Source organism: Urocitellus parryii, chromosome 4 (genome assembly GCF_045843805.1).
Source record: "Urocitellus parryii isolate mUroPar1 chromosome 4, mUroPar1.hap1, whole genome shotgun sequence".
In the NCBI taxonomy this organism is placed as follows: Eukaryota; Metazoa; Chordata; class Mammalia; order Rodentia; family Sciuridae; genus Urocitellus; species Urocitellus parryii.
The window spans coordinates 61,911,708-61,932,894 of NC_135534.1; the positions used below are offsets into that span (position 1 = coordinate 61,911,708).

General features: G+C 37.3%; 3 protein-coding genes across 3 annotated transcripts; 2 read left to right on the forward strand and 1 right to left on the reverse strand.

Moving 5' to 3' along the window:
• Positions 1-362: 362 nt before the first annotated feature.
• Positions 363-1,307, forward strand: LOC113191345 (olfactory receptor 52R1-like). The gene has a single exon (XM_026401056.2). The coding sequence runs from the start codon at positions 363-365 to the stop codon at positions 1,305-1,307; it is 945 nt and encodes a 314-aa protein (XP_026256841.2).
• Positions 1,308-10,627: 9,320 nt separating this feature from the next.
• On the forward strand, positions 10,628-11,572 carry LOC113191344 (olfactory receptor 52R1-like). The gene has a single exon (XM_026401054.2). It carries the CDS (start codon positions 10,628-10,630, stop codon positions 11,570-11,572), a length of 945 nt encoding a protein of 314 aa, XP_026256839.2.
• Positions 11,573-18,907: 7,335 nt separating this feature from the next.
• LOC113191347 (olfactory receptor 51F2) lies at positions 18,908-19,858 on the reverse strand. The gene has a single exon (XM_026401058.2). It carries the CDS (start codon positions 19,856-19,858, stop codon positions 18,908-18,910), a length of 951 nt encoding a protein of 316 aa, XP_026256843.2.
• Positions 19,859-21,187: the final 1,329 nt, after the last annotated feature.

Consider the following 21,187-nt stretch of genomic DNA (forward strand, 5'->3'; position numbering starts at 1 on the left):
AAAAGTTAAACAATCAGACAATTGTTGTAAAGAATGAAAGCAAAAAACTTAATATGACCTTATTTAACAAGGTGTAATTTTTCAGGACATTAAAATTTTAAGACAAAAAGTAATTCTAAAACACTAATTATGTTTAGAGCTGGTAAGTTGTTACACCATTTAGAATGCCATAGTGTGAACACAAAATAATGAGTAGCAACATCTTATTGCAAGATTTCACATACTAAAATAATGGAATTTATTTTGATTTATCACTAAATTCAATTACCCCATTAAAAAGGCTTATTAATAATAATAATTGTTTTTATCATCTGCAGAGAATACGTAACTTTTGCAACAGAGAAAATAGTATCCTTCCCCTGATGTTGGCTTCAGGGAACGGCTCTTCTCATCCCATGTCCTTCATCCTGCTTGGAATCCCAGGACTGGAGAGTTCCCACTTTTGGATTGCCTTCCCATTCTGTATCATGTATGTCGTGGCTGTAGCTGGCAATATCACCATCCTGCATGTAATCAGAACTGACCACACCTTGCACCAGCCCATGTACCTCTTTCTGGCCATGCTGGCTCTCACTGACCTGGTCCTCTCCTCCTCCACACAGCCTAAAATGCTGGCCATACTTTGGTTCCATGCCCATGAGATTGAATACCATGCCTGCCTCATCCAGGTGTTCTTCATCCATGCCTTTTCTTCTGTGGAGTCTGGGGTGCTCATGGCTATGGCCTTGGACCGCTATGTGGCCATCTGCTTCCCACTGAGGCACTCTAGTATCCTCACCACATCTGTGGTGATCAAACTGGGGTCAGTTGTGATGGTGAGAGGGCTGCTGTGGGTGAGCCCCTTCTGCTTCATGATCTCCAGGATGCCCTTCTGCCCCAACAAGGTCATTCCGCAGTCCTACTGTGAGCACATGGCTTTGCTGAAGTTGGTGTGCGCTGATACCAGAGTCAATCGTGGATATGGGCTCTTTGTGGCCTTCTCTGTGGTTGGCTTTGATATCATTGTCATTGGCATATCCTATGTGAAGATTTTAAAAGCTGTTCTTCAATTGCCTTCAGACGAGGCCCGTCTCAAGGCTTTTGGCACCTGTGCCTCCCACGTGTGTGTAATCTTGGCTTTCTATATCCCAGCCCTCTTTACCTTCCTCACCCACCGCTTTGGCCATCAAGTGCCCCAAGTGGTGCACATCATGTTTGCTAATGTCTACGTACTGGTACCTCCCATGCTCAACCCCATCATCTATGGAGTTAGAACCAAAGAGATTAGGGACAGGGTCATCCGAGGTTGTTGTGGTAAAGAGCCCTGAGCCAAGGATCACAATGTTCCCAAATTCTCAATTGCTCCATTGATGTGGGGGCATAATGAAAAGTGTTTTCCAGGCCATTTTGCATCATCAGAAAGCCATGTATCACTATCCCAGAGTACAACTCTTCAGAAGAAAAAAGAACAATTTTCAGGATTCCCCAAACAAGAGAACTCTGAAAAATATGTTGCAAAATGCAAACCTAGTTGATCTATGTTCATCCTCACAAGAAAATTATAAATATTTCTAAACTAGTAAATCAGTGAATATTTTATAAGAATGTCATCTTTGTATTATATAGGTGAAAATATTATTGGTAGAAATGTAAGTTGATACATAGTTTAAAAGATATACAGAAATGGTCACCAACCACATAAAAATAAGTACATTTTCTCTATCTGGAAATTTTTTAAGAGTAAGAATTTGTGAAACAAAAACATGTCTAAAGAGATGCTCAGAATCATTATTTATCAAAGTAAAAAGGAACAATATCAAATACCACAAGAATCCAAGTGAAGTAATGTAAAATTAAATATTATGTGTCATATAGTTACTATATTTTAATTTAGTTGACAATAAAGTCAAGAAAAATGATCAAGATGTAATATAACATAAAAGAATAAAAGATAAAAACAATGGCCCACAAATCCAGAGGCACGTATACTAAAAATTATTTGGGAAATACATACAAATGCTAATAATAGATACTTGGATAAATTAGGCTTGTGGCACTTTCTTTTTTCTTTTACTCTTTAAAAACATTTTATTTTTGATTAATGTTTCAATTGTACATATTAAGAGGGTTCAGTGTGATATTGCAATACCTGTCCTCAAAACTTACACTGAAACCCGGGAGTGGTGGCACATGCTTATAACCCCAGTGACTCAGAAGCCTGAGGCAAGAGGATCATGAGTTCAAAGCCAGCTTCAGCAACTGTGAGGCGCTAAGTAACTCAGTGAGAACCCTGTTTCTAAATATAATTCAAAATAGGGCTGGGGATGTGGTTCAGTGGTAGAGTTCAATCCCCAGTACACTCTCCCCCCAGCAAAAGAAAAAAAAAAATTACACTGAACTGACAGACTTTGATGGTACTATGAAAAACAAAACTATATCAAAGAGGATAATTTATTCCAAAGTTTAAGCCAATAAAGCAGACAACTTGGATGACAAGGGACAATGGTAACATACACAAAAGCTTACAAATGTAGATGTAAAATTGCTACTAGTTCATAACTTCTTGAGACTGCTAATAATGAAGATTGGTCTCTACACAAATTTGCCAAGTCCCTAAGTACAAAAGATTTCAGAATGAAGGAGAAATTTTAAAAAGAAAATTAAGGAAAAAGACCCACTTCTAAAGGTAATATATTGCACAGTTCAAGGTTTTAGGAAATTCTTCAGAATTTTTATAGCATTTAAAATATTAACCCTTTAACTTTTTTTAAGAGAAAGAGAGAGAGAGAGAGAGAGAGAGAGAGAGAGAGAGAGAGAGAATTTTAGTATTTATTTTTTAGTTTTAGGCGGACACAACATCTTTGTTTGTATGTGGTGCTGAGGATCAAACCCGGGCCGCATGCATGCCAGGCGAGCGCGCTACCGCTTGAGCCACATCCCCAGCCCCAACCCTTTAACTTTTTAAAATACTTTTAGATGTAAATGGACCTTTATTTTATTCATTTGTTTATATGTGGTGCTGAGAATTGAACCCAGTTTCCTCACACATGCTACGCAAGTGCTCTACCACTGAGCCACAACACCAGCCTTTAATATTTTAAGTAGTTTTGAAAAGCTTGTTTCCTCTTGAGTCACTGCACTATAATTGATGACCTCTTCTCTGATCTTTCCTACCAAAACTAAGGGAAACAATATATCAGAACACCCACAGGAGCTGGTAGCATAAGTTTCCAGTAATGTTAAATTGGTTCCTAAAAAAGAAAATGGGGAGAAGGCAGATATAACCACAGGTGCAGTAGAGGCCAGGGTTACAAAGAAGCATGCAGCATTAGGAATTGGGTAAAAGTCTTAAACAGCTAGCTATTAAGGACCCTAAAATGAATACCACAGTTTCAAACCCACTTGGAGCTTACTTTGATGATCTAACTTATGGTTGCGGGATACTTCAAAATTGTATAGCATAGTTCTACCAAAAATTCTGGTACAGTTTGGGGAAGCTAAAATTTCTGTGTTGATATCTTCTTTCCCCACAAGTGGACTGGTTTTTTGCCTTCTTTCTGCTGGTGGTCTTCATCCCCAGGTTCCTCAGGCAAAGCTGAATCCCATGACATCCCAGCAAAGACACAGCTTGAGAAACAATCTGAACACAGGGATATGCATAACTGAATGTTACCTTACATTCCAACCTCCCACATAGTCTGGAGACCACAAATATTGGAGGCTATGTACCTCTGTAACACACCTAGGGAGTCAGTCAGCCTCCCTAGATTGCTTTATTTCTCAACCTCAAATGTTATGCTTGTTGTTGTTAAGTTCCCTATACACATAGGTACTTTTCTTTATCCATATTTCATAAAGTACCTTGTTTGATATCTTTATCTTTTAGGTATTTAATCCATTAATGGATAAATTTATCTATGGAACAGCACCAGTCTCCAACTGCTCAGCACTAAAGATGTCTCTTAGTATATCCAAGGTTATAGTGGAGACAAATGGGGGTCTCTCAGGATATGGAAGAGCACTCAATGCCTTGAAGATAAGTCCACTCTCATTGCCATTTCTTCTTATTCCACTTTATACCTACGGGCCAACTCCTGGGAGTTAATGCTATACATTATGTCACTGTTGCCTTCTTACAAGTCATTCTAACATTACAGTAATTATCAAAGACCCCTTCTGATTCACACTTTTCAATGCTTCTCTGAAAAACTCCAGGGACAGTTTTAATGATGACCATAAGAACCAGAACCAGGGCTGTAAATGAATTATAGTGAGCAGATTATTTGTAACATCTACCATCACCAGGTGGTAACTGAGATCTTTATATTGCACCAGCATCAAGTGTCCTTTATACGTAAGCATTCTATGTTCCACCCTAGAGCACTCTAAATGTTTGGTCTTTAAGAGAAAAGTATCTGGTAATGAATAATCTTCTTGTAAATGTCTTTTAGCAACACTGTCCCCACCTTCAATATTGAATCAAAAATTACATTTAATTCAAAAAATTATATTTAATTAAAAATTAAATATAAATTTAATAACATGAAATATAAATTTAATAAAATTGTAAATCTTCAGCAAGATTTTAGTTGGAGAAGGATTTGCCTGCTTTGTAGTAATTTACCATATATTATAAGAAAAACAATATTAAAGTTCACTTTTGATTTTTTTCCTCTCATGGTTAAATGGTTTTTGTAACCTGTTTAAGAAATATTTACTTTCTCTAAGCCTAACCCTAACCCTATCCATTACCCTAAACCTAACTGAACCCTAAATATAACCTGAACCCTAAACCTAACCCTATCTATTATCCTAACCCTAACTCTAACCCTAACACTAATTTGAGCCCTAACCCTAAACCTTAACCTAACCCAAACCCAAAACCTGACTCTGACCATTATAATACACCTAGCTCTAAACCTGAACCTTACCCTAAACCTAACTCTGACACTAGACCTAGCCATAAACCTTACCCTAAAACTATGGGTGTTTAGAAAGTGCAGATAAGGCTGGACACTATGAACCTACAACATCAACAGATCATTTGTGTTTTCATTTTTAGCAGTAGCTCAGTGGTACAGGAGTAGCAGTAGACGATGAAGTTTTGAATCAGAGCTGTGATGGAAAATAGTTCTTGAGTACGTTCATGAGTGGGGTTGAAATGACAGGCAATAAAAATTAGATTTTATACAAAGAAATTTAAGGAAAAACGTTATATATATATATATATATATATATATACATATACATACATACACACACATGCTACAGCTATCACTATATATTAAATGTGTATTAAATGTTTATAATGATCTTCATATTGTATGCCATATACTACATGTACAAATATTCACATAATGTGTGTGGAATGGATGATGAGTAAGAACAATGGATGAGCAAAAGCACTAGGAAAAAAAGGATATGGTAGTTAAATAGGAGGGTGCTCAAAAATACAGAGTGCTAGTATTTCTGAGCTGTGACTAGGTTCAGGTCAATTTTGTACATCATTGACTGAGTTACTATAGACACAAAGGTCAATGACAGTGAGAATATGAAAACTGTGAAGCTATAAAGGTGACCAAGTTTTCTCCATACATATAATGAAGAGTCCCGGGACCCTCATGTTAATATCCTCACCAACATTTTCTTCCATAAAATTTTCTTTCCAAAATCATTCTCTGAACCACTTCCATAAGCCCACAATCACAGTTTCACTGGGCTTGTAATACTGCCCAGAAATCTTTGTGTATCTACTGGAGACAAGTTCAGAACAGGGCTGAGAGCCAGGATCCTAAGTTCTCAATGCATCCTGTAGAGTCAATAGCTTCTGAAATAAATGATAAGGGCACCGTAAGACAGCCACCTGGGAAAATATTGAACTTTCTACTACACATTCCATCTTGAGGAAATTTACTCCTTGTAATAAGTTTGAAAAGTAGTGTTTTTGACCTACTAAATTAATTTCTTCAGGAGAATGGACATCATATCTTCTTGGGGTCACTGTCTTTTCAGGCTGGGAAAGAATCAGAAGATGTGAAAACACCAGTTCTACTCCCAGTAGGAACATGTGTTTGGGGACAAAAGTTCTTCTAAGATTTAAAAAGAAAAAAACGGAAGAAGTGTCTGCTGTCATGTTTAACTAAACAGAACAAATAAAAAACAAATAAAAGTATTAGCCAGAAAAAAGGAAGAAGAAAAGTGAAAGCAAACTCACCTGATTTCATTAAACTTAGACTTAATATATCAAAGCTAAACAAAAGACTAGACAAACAAAAATAATTTACGTTTGTAAACTGAGATAACCAAAATTCCAATGTACCATTTCAGCCTACTCCATAACATAATACAATTTTCAGTGTTTTCTGTAAACTCAGAGTCCCCTTTAAAATACAATTTTATCCCATGATTTTGCTATTCTGATATCTTGATATGTCCTGACCTTTGTGAAAGAGATCATCATAATCTACCATAAGCACCTTAATATAACCTTAATACCTTTGGCAATTTTCTTTCTAAAAATATATGTTGGCTTTTGTGTCTTCTGGAGTCTGACAGTTCTCCCCTCTGCAAATTAATCTGTTTTTAAGTGCTTTTGTTTTTCACGTTCCTTTGACAACTCATGTAAGATGAAATTTCAAAAAGTCAGTGGTGTGCAAAAACAATTAATATGAGAAACTCAGCAGGACCCTATATAGGAATTGGGAGAAAGAGCTCTGCAGGTTTTAACTCTTAAGTTTTAGGGAGGAGAGCATCACAGCCTCAGGAAGTTTCAAAAATGACCATAGCAGGATCTCCAGCAGAATTCCATTTCTTTTTGTATAATCAACCATTCAGAAATGAGGGCCTTGGAACCATGTCAACCTCAGTACACAGTGAAGCACCAGTAGGTAATCAACACCCTCAAGACCATACCCCTTATATGTAAACACTTATTATGGTGTGGTGTTCCTCAAAAAGCTCCTGCATTAATGAAGGAACAGTGTAAGTAAATGATTAGATTATGAGAGCTATGACTTACTGAGTTCATCTTGGTTTGAACTGACTGACTTGGTGGAAACTCTAGGCAGATGGAGCATGGCTAGAGGAGAGAGCTTCACTGGGAACAGGTCTTGAAAGAGTACATCTTTCCTGTGGCTCCTTCTCCCCACCCTTCTCTCTCTTCTTCCCAACACTTCCATGAATTGAGCAGTTTTCCTCAACTCTGCCATGTTGTCCTTCCTCAACTAGGGCCCACAGTAATAAATTGGCCCTCTATAAATTGAGACATCTGAAACCATGAGCTCCAAATAACTTTTGCTCCTCTGAATTGTTCTTGTTGGGTATTTTGTTCACAGTAATAAAAAATAACTAAAATAATACTCATATGCATGCATGCCAGTATGCCATTTTACACTATTAGGTATGTAGCTAGGCATGTGTCTTCATAAAGCATGTGCATTCAGTGACTACACACTAACAGAGTTACATTGTCAAAATAATACTGCAAGCTTAAAGCAAAGAAGTACTCATTCTTTCATAAAACACAAGCTTATGCATACACACACATACATGCAAATCCAGTCCCAGATACAAATATTTATAGATAAACCTCTCTAATGCATAATAAAACACATGAAATATCAATATATTTTTCAAATTACACAAAATATCCCTTCAATTATTTGTATATATGTGTATATACTCTGAATAACAAAAATATAGGTATACAGATAAGCTCACACATCTACTTTCACACATTGTTACACATGAATTAAAATCCCTTGTCTTTGCATTGTGTACACAGAGGAGAGAGGAAAGTTAGGGGTTAATCCTTCTAGCTTTGGTCTCCAGTCTCAGAGGAAGCCAGTATGAGTATGAGGCAGTGGAACTTGGGTTGGGGAGAGAAATAATGCTTGGAGGGAGGAAAAAAACAGGCATATCCTTTAAATAGACTCTACTCTGCAGTATCTGCCAAGGCTGAATCCCAGGGGCCTGTTAAAAACCTCTTATGGATATATGTGGCTTGGTCAGAGACAGAGCACAGCTCAGTGTGACTGATTTTCTGTCCCTCAGGCACCTGTGCTCTTCCAAGACTGCAGTGGGATTCAGAGCCTCCAGGAAGCTGGAAGGCAAGGAAGTGCACTGTGCAGAAGGGTCGGACTCTGGGAAAACCATGTCCAGAGATCCACGACCACTGAACTCTACTATGAGATGAAGAGAAAGAAGCAGGGCTCCATCTGTGTCCCCCATGGAGACCTAGAAAGGTATGCAGGCTGCCTCCCACACCCCCTCCCCATAAAGGAAGTTGTATCTGAACCCCACCTGCCTTCCACCTTGGTTTTTGGTACCCCAAACTGAAATAACAATATAAATTTCCCTGAAGCTACTCTTTAGCAAGATTTCAGCCCATTTTACCTTCTATTCCTTCATTGCCTTCAGCAACACAGGAAACAGAAGGACACAATTACTTAACATAATTAGTGGATGGAGTAATGCCCGTTCAACAGAGCCAGCCAGCCATCCCTGGATTCAAACCCATATTCCCAGAGGATAACTGACTTCTACTCAATTTGTGGACATGGTTCTTGTAACTATATTTCCCCAACTAAAAGTTACACAGTGTCTTTACAAGTTTTATTTGGGAGAAGAGAAAGAAATTGAATCATAAGTTCAAAGTGAAATCACCTTAGATCTAATCTTTGAAAGGAATCTGACTTAATTACAGCTTCCAGTGTGCACTGTGCTAAAAGAATTTATCTTGGGGGGAAAAAAGAGAAATGAACATATTTAATACCAGGGTAGAGAAGGAAGGAGTGTTGCAAAAGATAGGAAACTATGTCATTCTTCTATTTTTACCATTTAAGGAATGTGCATTCCCCTCCCTGAATCCAAAGCAAATCTGATAACCTATGTGTTCTGTACTGTTTCTGTCTCAAACAGAAAACATAAGACTGAGAAGATCAGGCCTTGCAAAACACAGAGGCCCCAGGCTGCAAATAATGTATTTCTGAAGTTTGGGAATATGCTTAGTAGTGATATTTGTTTTAAGCAAACCGATGCCTATTATATGGGCAGGTTGGGAAAATTTAGGCGTAGAAAAGACCTCAAAAGTCTGAATCTCATTTCCTTCATAGTTATAGGTCCAGGGCAAATAAGAAAAAGTCTCAGCCTATTTGGGGTCTCAAAAATATCATTTATAAGAATAGCCAATCTAGTAAAACGAAACATATACTCATATCCAGAGGTGACTTGCTAAGCGGGGGCTAGAAAATATATTTTTCTTGCCTAGATGTGTCTATTATGAAAGAGATAAAAGCTAAAGCTTTGAATTGAAGATAGGAAAACTGAGTTAAGTAGTGATAAGGTGCTAGGTGACAACAGTCACTTGTGTCCTATGGATTCTGAAGTAGGGAACATTCATCAGAGGAATCTAACATGGAGTCAAATCACATAAGGCAAGTTCAGACAGAGGATAGTGCAGCAGTGTGCTGACTCTCAGCAGGGCCACCTCTACTATGAGAAACAGAACTGTCTTGTGAGTAGAACTCAGAGTAGGGTTAAGTGGGTTCTTCTGGGCATCTTAGGATATTGTTATATAGATAAAAGGCTGTTACCACAAAATAATGACACTTATTTTTTATTTTATTCAGCAAATATTTATTAAGCCTCTACTTGGTACAAAGCACAGAAGTGTTAGGCATAGTGCAGAGTTTCAGACTGACTCCATGTGAATTCAGCAGCTAGGACTGCCCTTGCCACACCATAGCCTGAAAGCCAAATCCAGCTGCACCCTGATCTTTAAATAAGCTTTTACTGGAATAAAGTCACACACATGCATTTATGTATGGACCACAGCTGCTGATTTTGCACTACAAAGTTTTTTTTGTTGTTTTGTTTTGTTTTTTATTGATTAATTTTTAAAAAAATAAATGATAGCAGAATGCATTACAATTCATATTACACATATACAGCACAGTTTTTCATGTCTCTGGTTGCATATAAAGTATAAGTTTAAACTGATTAGATGGCACAGAAGCTAAAATATTTATAATCTGAAATTTGACAGGTCAGATGTTACCTCTAAAGAAACAAGAGGAGTCATTACAAAACAGATGTTTATTTATAGATGAGCAATTGGTCCCTCAGCCATCTCCAAACCCAAATCCTCAAGGTAACCATCCTAGAGTCAACCCAAACTCAACATCACTCATACATACCTCTGGTCCTTTAATCCTTGCTGCTTTTAAACCCTAAAATGTTGCCTCAGAAACTTAACAGAGGAATAAAAGGACATATGGGAAAGGTTAAACAATCAGATGCCTGTTGTGAAGAATTAAAGGGGTAAAACCACATTTGCCAAGATGTATTTTCCTTAGCATATTTTACTATCAAAACAAATATTGATTCTGGAAGTATAATTATACTCAAAGATGGTATGTTCTAAGTCCATTTTGAATGCCATTAATATGAATACAAAATACTGAGCAGCAGCAGCATTTTATGCTACAAAATTTTACATGTTAAAATAGTGAAATTGGTTTTGGTGTATCACTAAATCCAATTGCCCCATTCAAAAAGGCTTATAATTATTAACAATGATTGATTTCTTTGTTATCACTTGCACAGAGTAGATTATGTTTACACCTGAGAAAATATTATCCTTCCCCTGATGTTGGCTTCAGGGAACGGCTCTTCTCATCCCATGTCCTTCATCCTGCTTGGAATCCCAGGACTGGAGAGTTCCCACTTTTGGATTGCCTTCCCATTCTGTATCATGTATGTCGTGGCTGTAGCTGGCAATATCATCATCCTGCATGTAATCAGGACCGACCACACCCTGCACCAGCCCATGTACCTCTTCCTGGCCATGCTGGCTCTCACTGACCTGGTCCTCTCCTCCTCCACACAACCTAAAATGCTGGCCATACTCTGGTTCCATGCCCATGAGATTGAATACCATGCCTGCCTCATCCAGGTGTTCTTCATCCATGCCTTTTCTTCTGTGGAGTCTGGGGTGCTCATGGCTATGGCCTTGGACCGCTATGTGGCCATCTGCTTCCCACTGAGGCACTCTAGTATCCTCACCACATCTGTGGTGATCAAACTGGGGTCAGTTGTGATGGTGAGAGGGCTGCTGTGGGTGAGCCCCTTCTGCTTCATGATCTCCAGGATGCCCTTCTGCCCCAACAAGGTCATTCCGCAGTCCTACTGTGAGCACATGGCTTTGCTGAAGTTGGTGTGTGCTGATACCAGAGTCAATCGTGGATATGGGCTCTTTGTGGCCTTCTCTGTGGCTGCCTTTGATATCATTGTCATTGGCATATCCTATATGAAGATTTTGAGGGCTGTTCTTCAGTTGCCTTCAGGTGAAGCTCGTCTCAAGGCTTTTGGTACCTGTGGTTCTCATATCTGTGTTATCCTGACTTTATATGTTCCAGCCCTTTTTACCTTCCTCACCCACCGCTTTGGCCATCAAGTGCCCCATCTAGTACACATCATATTTGCTAATGTCTATCTTCTGGTACCTCCCATGCTCAACCCCATCATCTATGGAGTGAGAACCAAACAGATCAGGGACAGGGTTGTCAGAGGATGTTGTGGAAAAGAGCCTTGAACCAAGGATCACAGTGTCCCCACACTCTCAATTGCTCCATTGATCTGACATAATGATTAAAGTTTGATAAGCCACTACATATCATCAATGTTATAGTTCCCATTTGAAGTGTCCTCCAAAAACTCCCATATTAATGTAGGAATATCCTGAGGTGAAATGATTGTACATTGGGAACTCAAACATCATCAGCCCGTCCTAGTTTGAATGAACTGAATGGCTGGTACTATAGGCATTTGGAACATAGCTGGAGACGAGTCACTGAGGGCATGCCCTTGAAGGGTACATCTTCCTTGTTGCCTCTTTCCTCCATTTCTATGCTTCCTTGTTGCCTTGAATAAAGCAGTTTCTCTCTACTGCACCCTTTTCTCATGATGTTCTACCTCCCCTGGGCCCAGATCTGTGGCCAACCAAACATGGGCTGAACCTCTGAACCATGACCCAAAATAAACTTTTTCTCCTTTAAATTGTTCTTGTCAGGTCTTTTGATCACAGTGACACAAAGTAGACTAAAACAATCACAAATTTATCTCTGTGGACAACTAGCTCAGAAGCCATCAATTAATATTGTTTGGATACAAGGTGCTGCCCAATAAGCTCGTATGATAGATAATCTAGCAATGTTCAGAGGCGAGAAGATTAGGTTGTGAGAGCTGTAACATGTTACCTAATGAGTATATTAATCTATCTGATGGATTGATCATTTGAAAGGACTACTGTACTCCTGTGCTAGATGGTAACTGGTGAAAGTAGGTCCTGGGGTATATGCCTGAGCCAGCCAACCATGGACTAAACCTCTGAGGCCATGGGAAAAAAATAAACAAGAACAGCTAAGTTGTTTATTTTGGACTCAAAACTAAATTGTTCTTCTCAGGTACTTTTGTCACAGTGATGCAAAGCTTATTAATAAAGCAACTGTCCAGAAGAAAGAGGAACAGTTTTCATGATACTCCAGAATAAGAGATATCTGAGAAATATGATGAATAGTGCAAACTTAATTGACTTATGTTCATTATCACAAGAAAATTTTTTTTCATGTATTAAATCAGTAAATATTTTAAAAGAATGCCATCTTCTATATCCTAGTGAGGTAAAAACATCCTTATGCTATCAGTAGAAGTGTGAAACACTGTTTAAAAACAATACAGAAATTTGCATCAATTAAAAGAAAGACATTTTCTCCCAAGGAATCTCTTTGTAAAAACAGAATTTGTGAAACAAAACAAGTATAAAGACATGGATAAAGTCATTATTTGTAAAAATATGATGGAATTATTGAAATATTATACTATAATAAACCAAGAGACACAATGCGTAGCTAAATACCGTGTTCCACTTGTGTGTGCAACAAGTAAAGAGAACTGTGAAAAGTGATCAAGATATAACATTAAATTAAAATAAATGAAAAAAAAAACAACTGCCCATGAAGCCTGATGCCAATTCTAAGAAGAAGACACATACAAAAAAAATATTTAGAAAATACATCCAAATGCTAATTAGACATCCTTGGAGCAATGAAGCTTGTGTCATTAAAAAAAAGTTTTTAAATACACATGACAGCAGATGTATTTTGACATATTATACATACATGAAGTAAAAATTATTCTAATTAGGATCCTTTTCTTGTGGTTGTACATGATGTGGCATTACACTGTGTTTCATACACAATGATGGGAAAGATACGTTTGATTAATTCTACTGTCTTTTTTATTCCCTCCTTCCACCTTTCCCTCCCCACCCTCCCTTGTGGTGGATTTGCATCAACATATCAGGGAGATCATTTGGCCTTTGGTTTTGGGGGACTGCTCTATTTCATTTAGAAGGATATCTATCAGGTCCATCCATTTACCAGCAAATGCCATAATTTCATTCTTCTTTATGGCTGAGTAATATTGCTTTGTGTGTGTGTGTGTGTGTGTGTGTGTCCCACATTTTCTTTATTCATTCATCTATTGAAAGACACTTAAATTGGTTCCATAGCTTGGCTCTTGTGGATTGAGCTTCTATAAATGTTGATGTGGCTGCATCATAGTAGCATGCTGATTTTAAGTCCTTTGGGTATATACAAGGAAAGGGATAACTGGGTCAAATGGTGGTTCCATTCCAAGTGTTCCATAGTGGTTGCACCAGTTTGCAGTCCCGCCAGCAATGTGTAAGTGAACCTTTTCCCTCACATCTTTGCCAACATTTATTGTTACCTGTATTCTTTATAATTGCCATTCTGACTGGACTGAACTAGAATCTCAGTATAATACTCTATCTGAGGTACAGGCAGTAAAGATTTTCTCCCATTCTGTAGGTTCTCTCTTCATGCTATTAATTGTTTCCTTTGCTGTGAAGCAGCTTTTTAGTGTGATATTATGTCATTTATTAAGTCTGATTTTACTTCTTGTGCTTTAGGAGTTTTATTGAGGAAGTTGATTCCTAAGCCAACATAATGGAGAGTTGGGTCACTAGCAATTAGAGGAAATGCAAATAAAAATTACTCTAAGATTTCATCTCACTCCAGTCAGAATGGCAGCTATTTTGAATACAAAGAACAGTAAGTGTTGGTAAGGAAGTGGGAGGAAAGCTACATTCTTACACTGCTGGTAGGACTGCAAACTGGTGCAGCCAGTATGGAAAGCAGTATGAATATTTCTTGGAAAATTGGGAATGGAATCACCATTTGACCCAGGTATCCCTCTCTTCAGTCTATACCCAAAGAAATTTAAAACAGCATACTACAGTGACACAGCCACATTAATGTTTATAGCAGCAAAATTCACAATAGCTAAACTGTGGAGCCAACCTAGATGCCCTTCAGTAGATGAATGGATAAAAAGAATGTGGCATATATACACAATGGAATATTACTTAGCAATAAAAGGAATAAAATCATGGCTTTGCAGGTAAATGGGTAGAGTTAGAGAAGATAATGCTAAGTGAAGTTAGCCAATCCCAAAAACCCAAATACCAAATGTTTTCTCTAATATAAGAAGGCTGATTTATAGTGGGGTAGGGAGGGGGAGCATGGGAGGAATAGACAACTCTAGATAGAGCAGAAGAGTGGGAGGAAAAGGGAGGGGAAAGGGGTTAGAAATGATGGTGGAATGTCATGGACATTATTATTCAAAGTACATGTATAAAGACACAAATTTGTGTGAATATACTTTTTATACAACCAGAGATATGAAAAATTTGTGCTGTATATGTGTAATAAGAATTGTAATGCATTCCACTGTCATATATAAATTAAAAAATTTTAAAAAAATAATGGAGAGTTGGGGCTACTGTTTCTTCTAGTAGGTGCAAGGTCTCTGATCTAATGCCTAGGTCTTTTATCCACTTTAAGTTGAGTTTTGTGCAGGGTGAGACATAGGAGTTCAATTTCATTCCACTATGTATGGATTTCCAGTTTTCCCAACACCATTTGTTGAAGAGGCTATCTTTTCTTCAATGTAAGTTTATGGCACCTTTGTCTAGTATGAGATAACTGTATTTATGTGGTAGGTCTCTTTGTCTTCTATTCTTTTCCATTGATCTTCATGTCTGTTTTTATGCCAATATCATACCATTTTTGTTACTATAGCTCTGTAGTATAATTTAAGGTCTGGCATTGTGATGCCTCCTGCATCACTTTTCTCACTAAGGATTGCTTTGGCAAATCTGGGTCTCTTATTTTTCCAAATGAATTTCATGACTGCTTATTCTATTTCTATGAGGAACATCATTGGAATCTAAATAGAAATTACATTTAATTTGTATAGTGCTTTTGGTAGTATGGCCATTATGACAATATTATTCTGCCTATCCAAGAATATGAGAGATCTTTACATTTTCTGAGGTCTTATTCAATTACTTTCTTTAGTTTTCTGTAGTTTTCACTGTAGAGGTCTTTTACTCTTTTGTTTGATGGATTCCCAATTTTCTTTATTATTTTCCAAGAGGAAAATTCATTGCATTGAGCTCATTCATTAAAAGATTAGAGAGTTACCAAGTAAATAACCTAACTTTACATATCAAAGCCCTCAGGAAAAAAACAAATCAACACTAGAAGCAGAAGACAGAAATAATTAAAATCAGAGCCAAAATAAATGAACTTGAAAAATTAAAAAAAATCAATGAAACAGAAAGTTGGTTTTTGAAAAAAATAAGTTGATAAACCTTTAGCCAAGCTAATGAAGAGAAAGAGAGAAAAACTCAAATTGCATATACATATATTTGTATTTTATATATAAAATACACATACACATATATCAGGAAGACAGACATACTATAATGGATAGATAATTTATTATTTTTTTCTGAGAAGAAAAAACACTCCTGCACTGAAGCAATAAAAGATAGATTTCTGTAAAGGAATCTGAAATATTTTAAATTTCAGCAGCTGTTTTTTCTTTTTTTTTTCATAGTTAGACTTATCTATGAAGATTGCTTCAATGGAAATAGGATCTTCATGAACAGTGAAGATGAGGGGATTTTGAGACCACTTTGGCAGTACTTAACAATCAGCTATAATCAGCTATAATATAATAACTGCAGAGAGTAGCAACACTTGAAAGTCAATCAGGGTCATGAGACATGTAGTAATCTGTCGCAAAGATAATGGTGTTCCTGGAAACAAGCCAAGTAGATAGTCAACTATGATGTTATTCAGCAAACATTTAGTTAGAGAACTGCTGGGCTCTAGATTGATCTTGACCACCATAATCAGAAATCAGGAATCCTCAGATTGTGTAAATATTTAAGTCACTCCATGTATACAGAATCCATTAGTTGAAAATAAGGCTTTGTCTCCTCCGTAAAGTAGCCTGCAATGTCACTGCCAGAATAAAATTTAAAAATTATCCAAAGTTTTCCCAAAATGAATATATGACCATTTAAAAATATAATTGCTGCATTGTAGAAAGAATAATACCCAGACTCTTTGAGAACTGTTGGATATAGGCTATAATACTAAGCACCAAAAATGTCATCAAGCTCTTTTTTATTGTAATGTTATTGAGAAGGAATAGTTATTAGAGTTGTGGAAAATATTTATCTCAGAGTGAGTCCAGTTATTTTTCAGGTCTGCTGTGATTATTCTTCAAATGCTAAAGTGTTCACTTCTATGCTAAAGTGTATAATTGAAGATAGTATCCTTAGCTGCTGGAAAAATTCTCATGTTCTACCCAGATCTGTGGCATTTGAAAGATTATGACAGTAAGGTAAAGTACAAGGTCAAAAAGTATCTAAACAGTTAGTCCCAAATTTCATGGCACATATCAATCCCAAGTGATGGTGACTCCATGAAATCATATGCAGAGATTCATCAGGGGTTCCTGAAACAGTGCCAAAAAGAAGAAAATATAGGCTTGATTCACTGGTGAAAAAATTGGTGCTAACAAAAAATGAAATACTATGACACAATATGGGTGGCCATAAAGAACAGTGGTGAAGGAAAATCCTTTTAATGGGCAAAGTTGTGAATAGTTTCTTTGGCTATTAACCTGGGTATGCATTATGGGTTGGATATAAACCATCCCCCAAAACCTCATGATTAGAGTATGAAACCTATGACCTCACTAGTGGATTAATCCATTTGATGAGTTTGTAATTTGAAAGGGTTACTGAACTGGATGATATGTGTAGGCAGGTATTATGTAACTGGAAGAAGTAGGTCACTGCAGCATGCCTTTGGGGTTTATACTTTGTCCCTGGAGCTTCACTTTCTACTTTTGCCATCATATGAGCAGCTTTCCTTCACCATACCCTTCACTTCAGACCCAGAGAAACAGAAGTGGCTGACCAGGAACTGAAACCTCTGAAAATATAAGCCAACATAATCTTCCCTCCTCTCAGTTATTCTTGTCAGGTATTTTGGTCATGGTGATAAAATGTAGACTGACACAGTATGAAAGAGGAATTATTTAAGTAGAATCAAATAGATTTTGCTGATAGGCTTCAGTAGTTGCTTAGGGTATGAGACCAACAACTTTGGAAGAAGAGGAATAAGGAAGTCTGGAATTTATGCGATAGGCATATGGATATAGACACAAAGGGCAAAAATATTTGTATTTCACATTAATCACCAGACAGCACCCACGTTAGAGTAGAAATTCAACAACCAGGTTTTAAAAAATATATCTGTATATGGATATCAACCAGCCTTGCTTCCCCAATACTATCCCATTGAGCCCATAAATGACCTCATAATGGCAGAGTGAGTGATAAACATAAGCCAAAACTATGTGAGTTCCCTTTCACAAGCCTAAAATTAAAGATTTGGAAAATAGAGTTATTCTCGTTTCTGAAATGTTACCAATAATATTACTAAATTTGTGTGCAGGTATCTGTCTGTCTTTCTCACTGGGGATAAAAACCTGGGGTTTCTCTATCCCTCTTTTCTCTTTCTCTCTCTCTCTCTCCATTGAACCCAAGGAAACTTAACCACTGAGCCACATTCCCAGCCCTTTTTATTTTGAGACAGGTTCTTGTTATGTTGCTGAGGCTGGCTCTGAACTTGCAATTCTCCTGCATCAGTCTCCTGAGTTGCTGGAATTACAGGTGGGCACCAACGTGCCTGGCTGTTACCAAGTTTTAATGTTTGGCCAACAGTAGTGGTAACTGGGTGCTAAACACTTGATGTAATATTTTATATTCATGTTGGATATGTTCTAGCACATAATAAAGGCAAGATATCTATAACTAAACAAGACCCAAAGTCAAATTACCTTGATAGGTAATTTTAGGACTTTCTCATAAAATTAAAAGTCACAGAGGGAATCAATATCCTCAAGAAAAACAATTGCTTTTGCTTGCCATTATGAAAAGAACAACCCACTTACTTAAAAAGTTTCCCACATTGAGCTGGGCATGGTGGCACATTCCTGTAATCCCAGAAGCTTAAGAGGATGAAGCAGGAGGATCAGAATTCAAAACCAGCCTCAGTGACAGTGAGGCACTAAGCAAGTCGGTGAAACCCTGTTTCTAAATAAAATACAGGGGGGAAAAAGGGGTTGGGGATGTAGCTCAGTGGTTGAGTTCAATCCCTAGTATCCCCCCCTCAAAAAAAAAGGTTTCCCACATTGTTTCTGAACTTTTAAAATTGTATGCAGAGTCTGAATTAACAATTAATACAGGTCTAACATTGTTTTCAAATATGAATGGTCATCTACCTATAGTATCTCACTTTACATTGAAAAATACATATAATTTAGATGTATTGGTATATATTTACCATCAAAGAAACTGAATAAGCAATAACATAAAACCTGTATGTTTATAGTTTGGAGTCTTTGAGGCATGTTTGGTATTTCACCCCATTATTCCAGAGCATTTTTTCATAAATGGCTTTATCACTCTGAGATAATGCGATTAGATTTGGCGCTGCTTCTGAAATAAGATCCTGATAATGGCCTTTCGAATCTGCTTGGTCTTCACACTATAGATGATAGGGTTGAGTACAGGAGGGATGAGCAGGAAGACGTTGGCCATGATGGTGTGGACAAATGGAGGTGCTGAATGGCCGTAGCGGTGGATAAGAGACAAGCTGATGAGAGGGATGTAGAAGATGGCAACAGCGCTGATGTGGGATACACAGGTGTTGAAGGCTTTCCTCCGCTCCTCTGAGGAAGCGATGCTGAGAACAGATCGGATGATCAGAATATAAGAGAGCAAGATGCAAGGGCAGTCAAACCCTGTAGTGGAGAAGAGTGCAAACAGACCGAGGATGCTGTTGATTCTGTTATCTGTGCAAGAGAGCTGAATGAGGTCCACATGGTAGCAGTAAGAATGGGAAAGGACTAAAGAACTGCAGAAGGTCAGCCTCTTGACAAAGAGCACTACTGGCAACACGACAGCAACATTCCTTATCAACATGATTACCCCAATCTGGGCAATCCTGGCATTGGTGAGGATAGTATCGTATCTCAGTGGGTCACAGATGGCTACAAAGCGATCAAAGGCCATGGCCAGCAGAACCCCAGACTCCATAAAAGTAAACCCATGGAGAAAGAACATCTGGGCAATGCAAGCATTTAAGTTGATCTCTCGAGCTTCAAACCAGAGAACACCAAGGGTAGTGGAAAGTGTGCACAGGGATAAGCTGAGGTCGGTGGCTGAAAGCATGCAGAGGAAATAATACATGGGCTCGTGGAGGCTCTGCTCACGGAGGACCACCAACAGGATCATACTGTTTCCAGAGAGCGCGATGACATAGAGGAGACAAAAGGGAATGGAGATCCAGACCTGGCCTGCTCTCAGGCCTGGGATACCCGTCAGGAAGAAGATCAGAGGGGGAGCATTGGTACTATTGAAGACCAACATAGTGAAGGACTGTGAAGACAGGGATATTTGAATAGTGGAACACAACGCATAATAAATATATAACTTATCACTTAGCACATCTTGCTGGCACTCCAAGTTTCACTAAATTATTATTACTAATTCTCAAAGAACTTTACTATTTGCTGAGTTTCCTAGAGCTGCAACCTTTTCTCTCATTCTCTCAGTGTTTCACTTGAATAGGAAAGAGAATAATTTTATGCATTTTCTCAGCTTTATATTTCACCTATATTATGACGAATTTCTAATAAATATCTGAATGCCAGTTCTGGTTTCCAGTTTCCAGACCTGAATTTAGAACTTTCTTCTAGGCATTTCCCTATGGATTTTCCCAGATAAAACAAACAACATGTTCAAAAGCAAATTGATCACTTTCTTCTATAACTGCCCATTATTCTATTAGTATAAAACTTAAAATTTTCACAAAAATGATCCAATTATCACAATTCTTTATTTTTTAACCCCTTCCAATTAATTACCGTGTATTTTCTACTTTACCTCTAATATTTCTCTCTTGGTCTACCTCAGCTTTAGCTGAGTACAAAACTGTATCTTATAAATCTTGACATAGTCTAACTGGACTACTAAATTAGCTGGAAAATAATAATAATTTGTTATTTTATTTGTATAATAATAATTACATAATAATATAAATGGCAAGGACTTCAAAGCAATAACAACTTCCATTTATTAGCATTTTCTCTCTGCCAGAAAAATTATATAATTGAGAAAAAGAACCTTTAAAGAAGAATAGCAATAAGATAACCACTTGTGATCATTGAAGTACCTGAAGATTATCCATTAGAAAACCAGAATGGAAATATTAATTATCTACATTTGCAATATGAGAAGCTAGGAAAATATTTTTTAAAACATCAAAAGAAGAAATTCATGGAAATAAAGATAAAAACGAATTAGTTAACAACAAAACCAGAGCCGATTAATTTTTTAAAATAACTTATTTCAAGACTCATCCAGGAAATTTTTTAAAAGCACAAAAAATTAAAAAGATAACAAAACTAGAGAGAAATATTCCATTAAGCATACTTAAATAGTATGCATAATTATAGCAATATATTTGACATCATGTATATGGTAGATAATTTTATAGGAAAATATCAATCACCAAACTAGTTTAGAAAATAAAATCCCAATAAAGACTCAAGTCATGTACTGTGATTTGGGACAAAGACCATGTATTTTGATTTAAATAAACAAAATGAGTGTTTTATCTATTACAATTCATAAAGCAGGGAAGAGAGGACACATGGTGCCCCAGGGGTTATTTGGTTATGCCTAGGAACACTTTTG

What these genes read in the sequence shown, in the direction of transcription:
- LOC113191345 (XM_026401056.2), top strand. Translation starts at nt 363, where the DNA reads ATGTTGGCTTCAGGGAACGGCTCTTCTCATCCCATGTCCTTCATCCTG.
- LOC113191344 (XM_026401054.2), top strand. Translation starts at nt 10,628, where the DNA reads ATGTTGGCTTCAGGGAACGGCTCTTCTCATCCCATGTCCTTCATCCTG.
- LOC113191347 (XM_026401058.2), bottom strand. Translation starts at nt 19,858, where the DNA reads ATGTTGGTCTTCAATAGTACCAATGCTCCCCCTCTGATCTTCTTCCTG.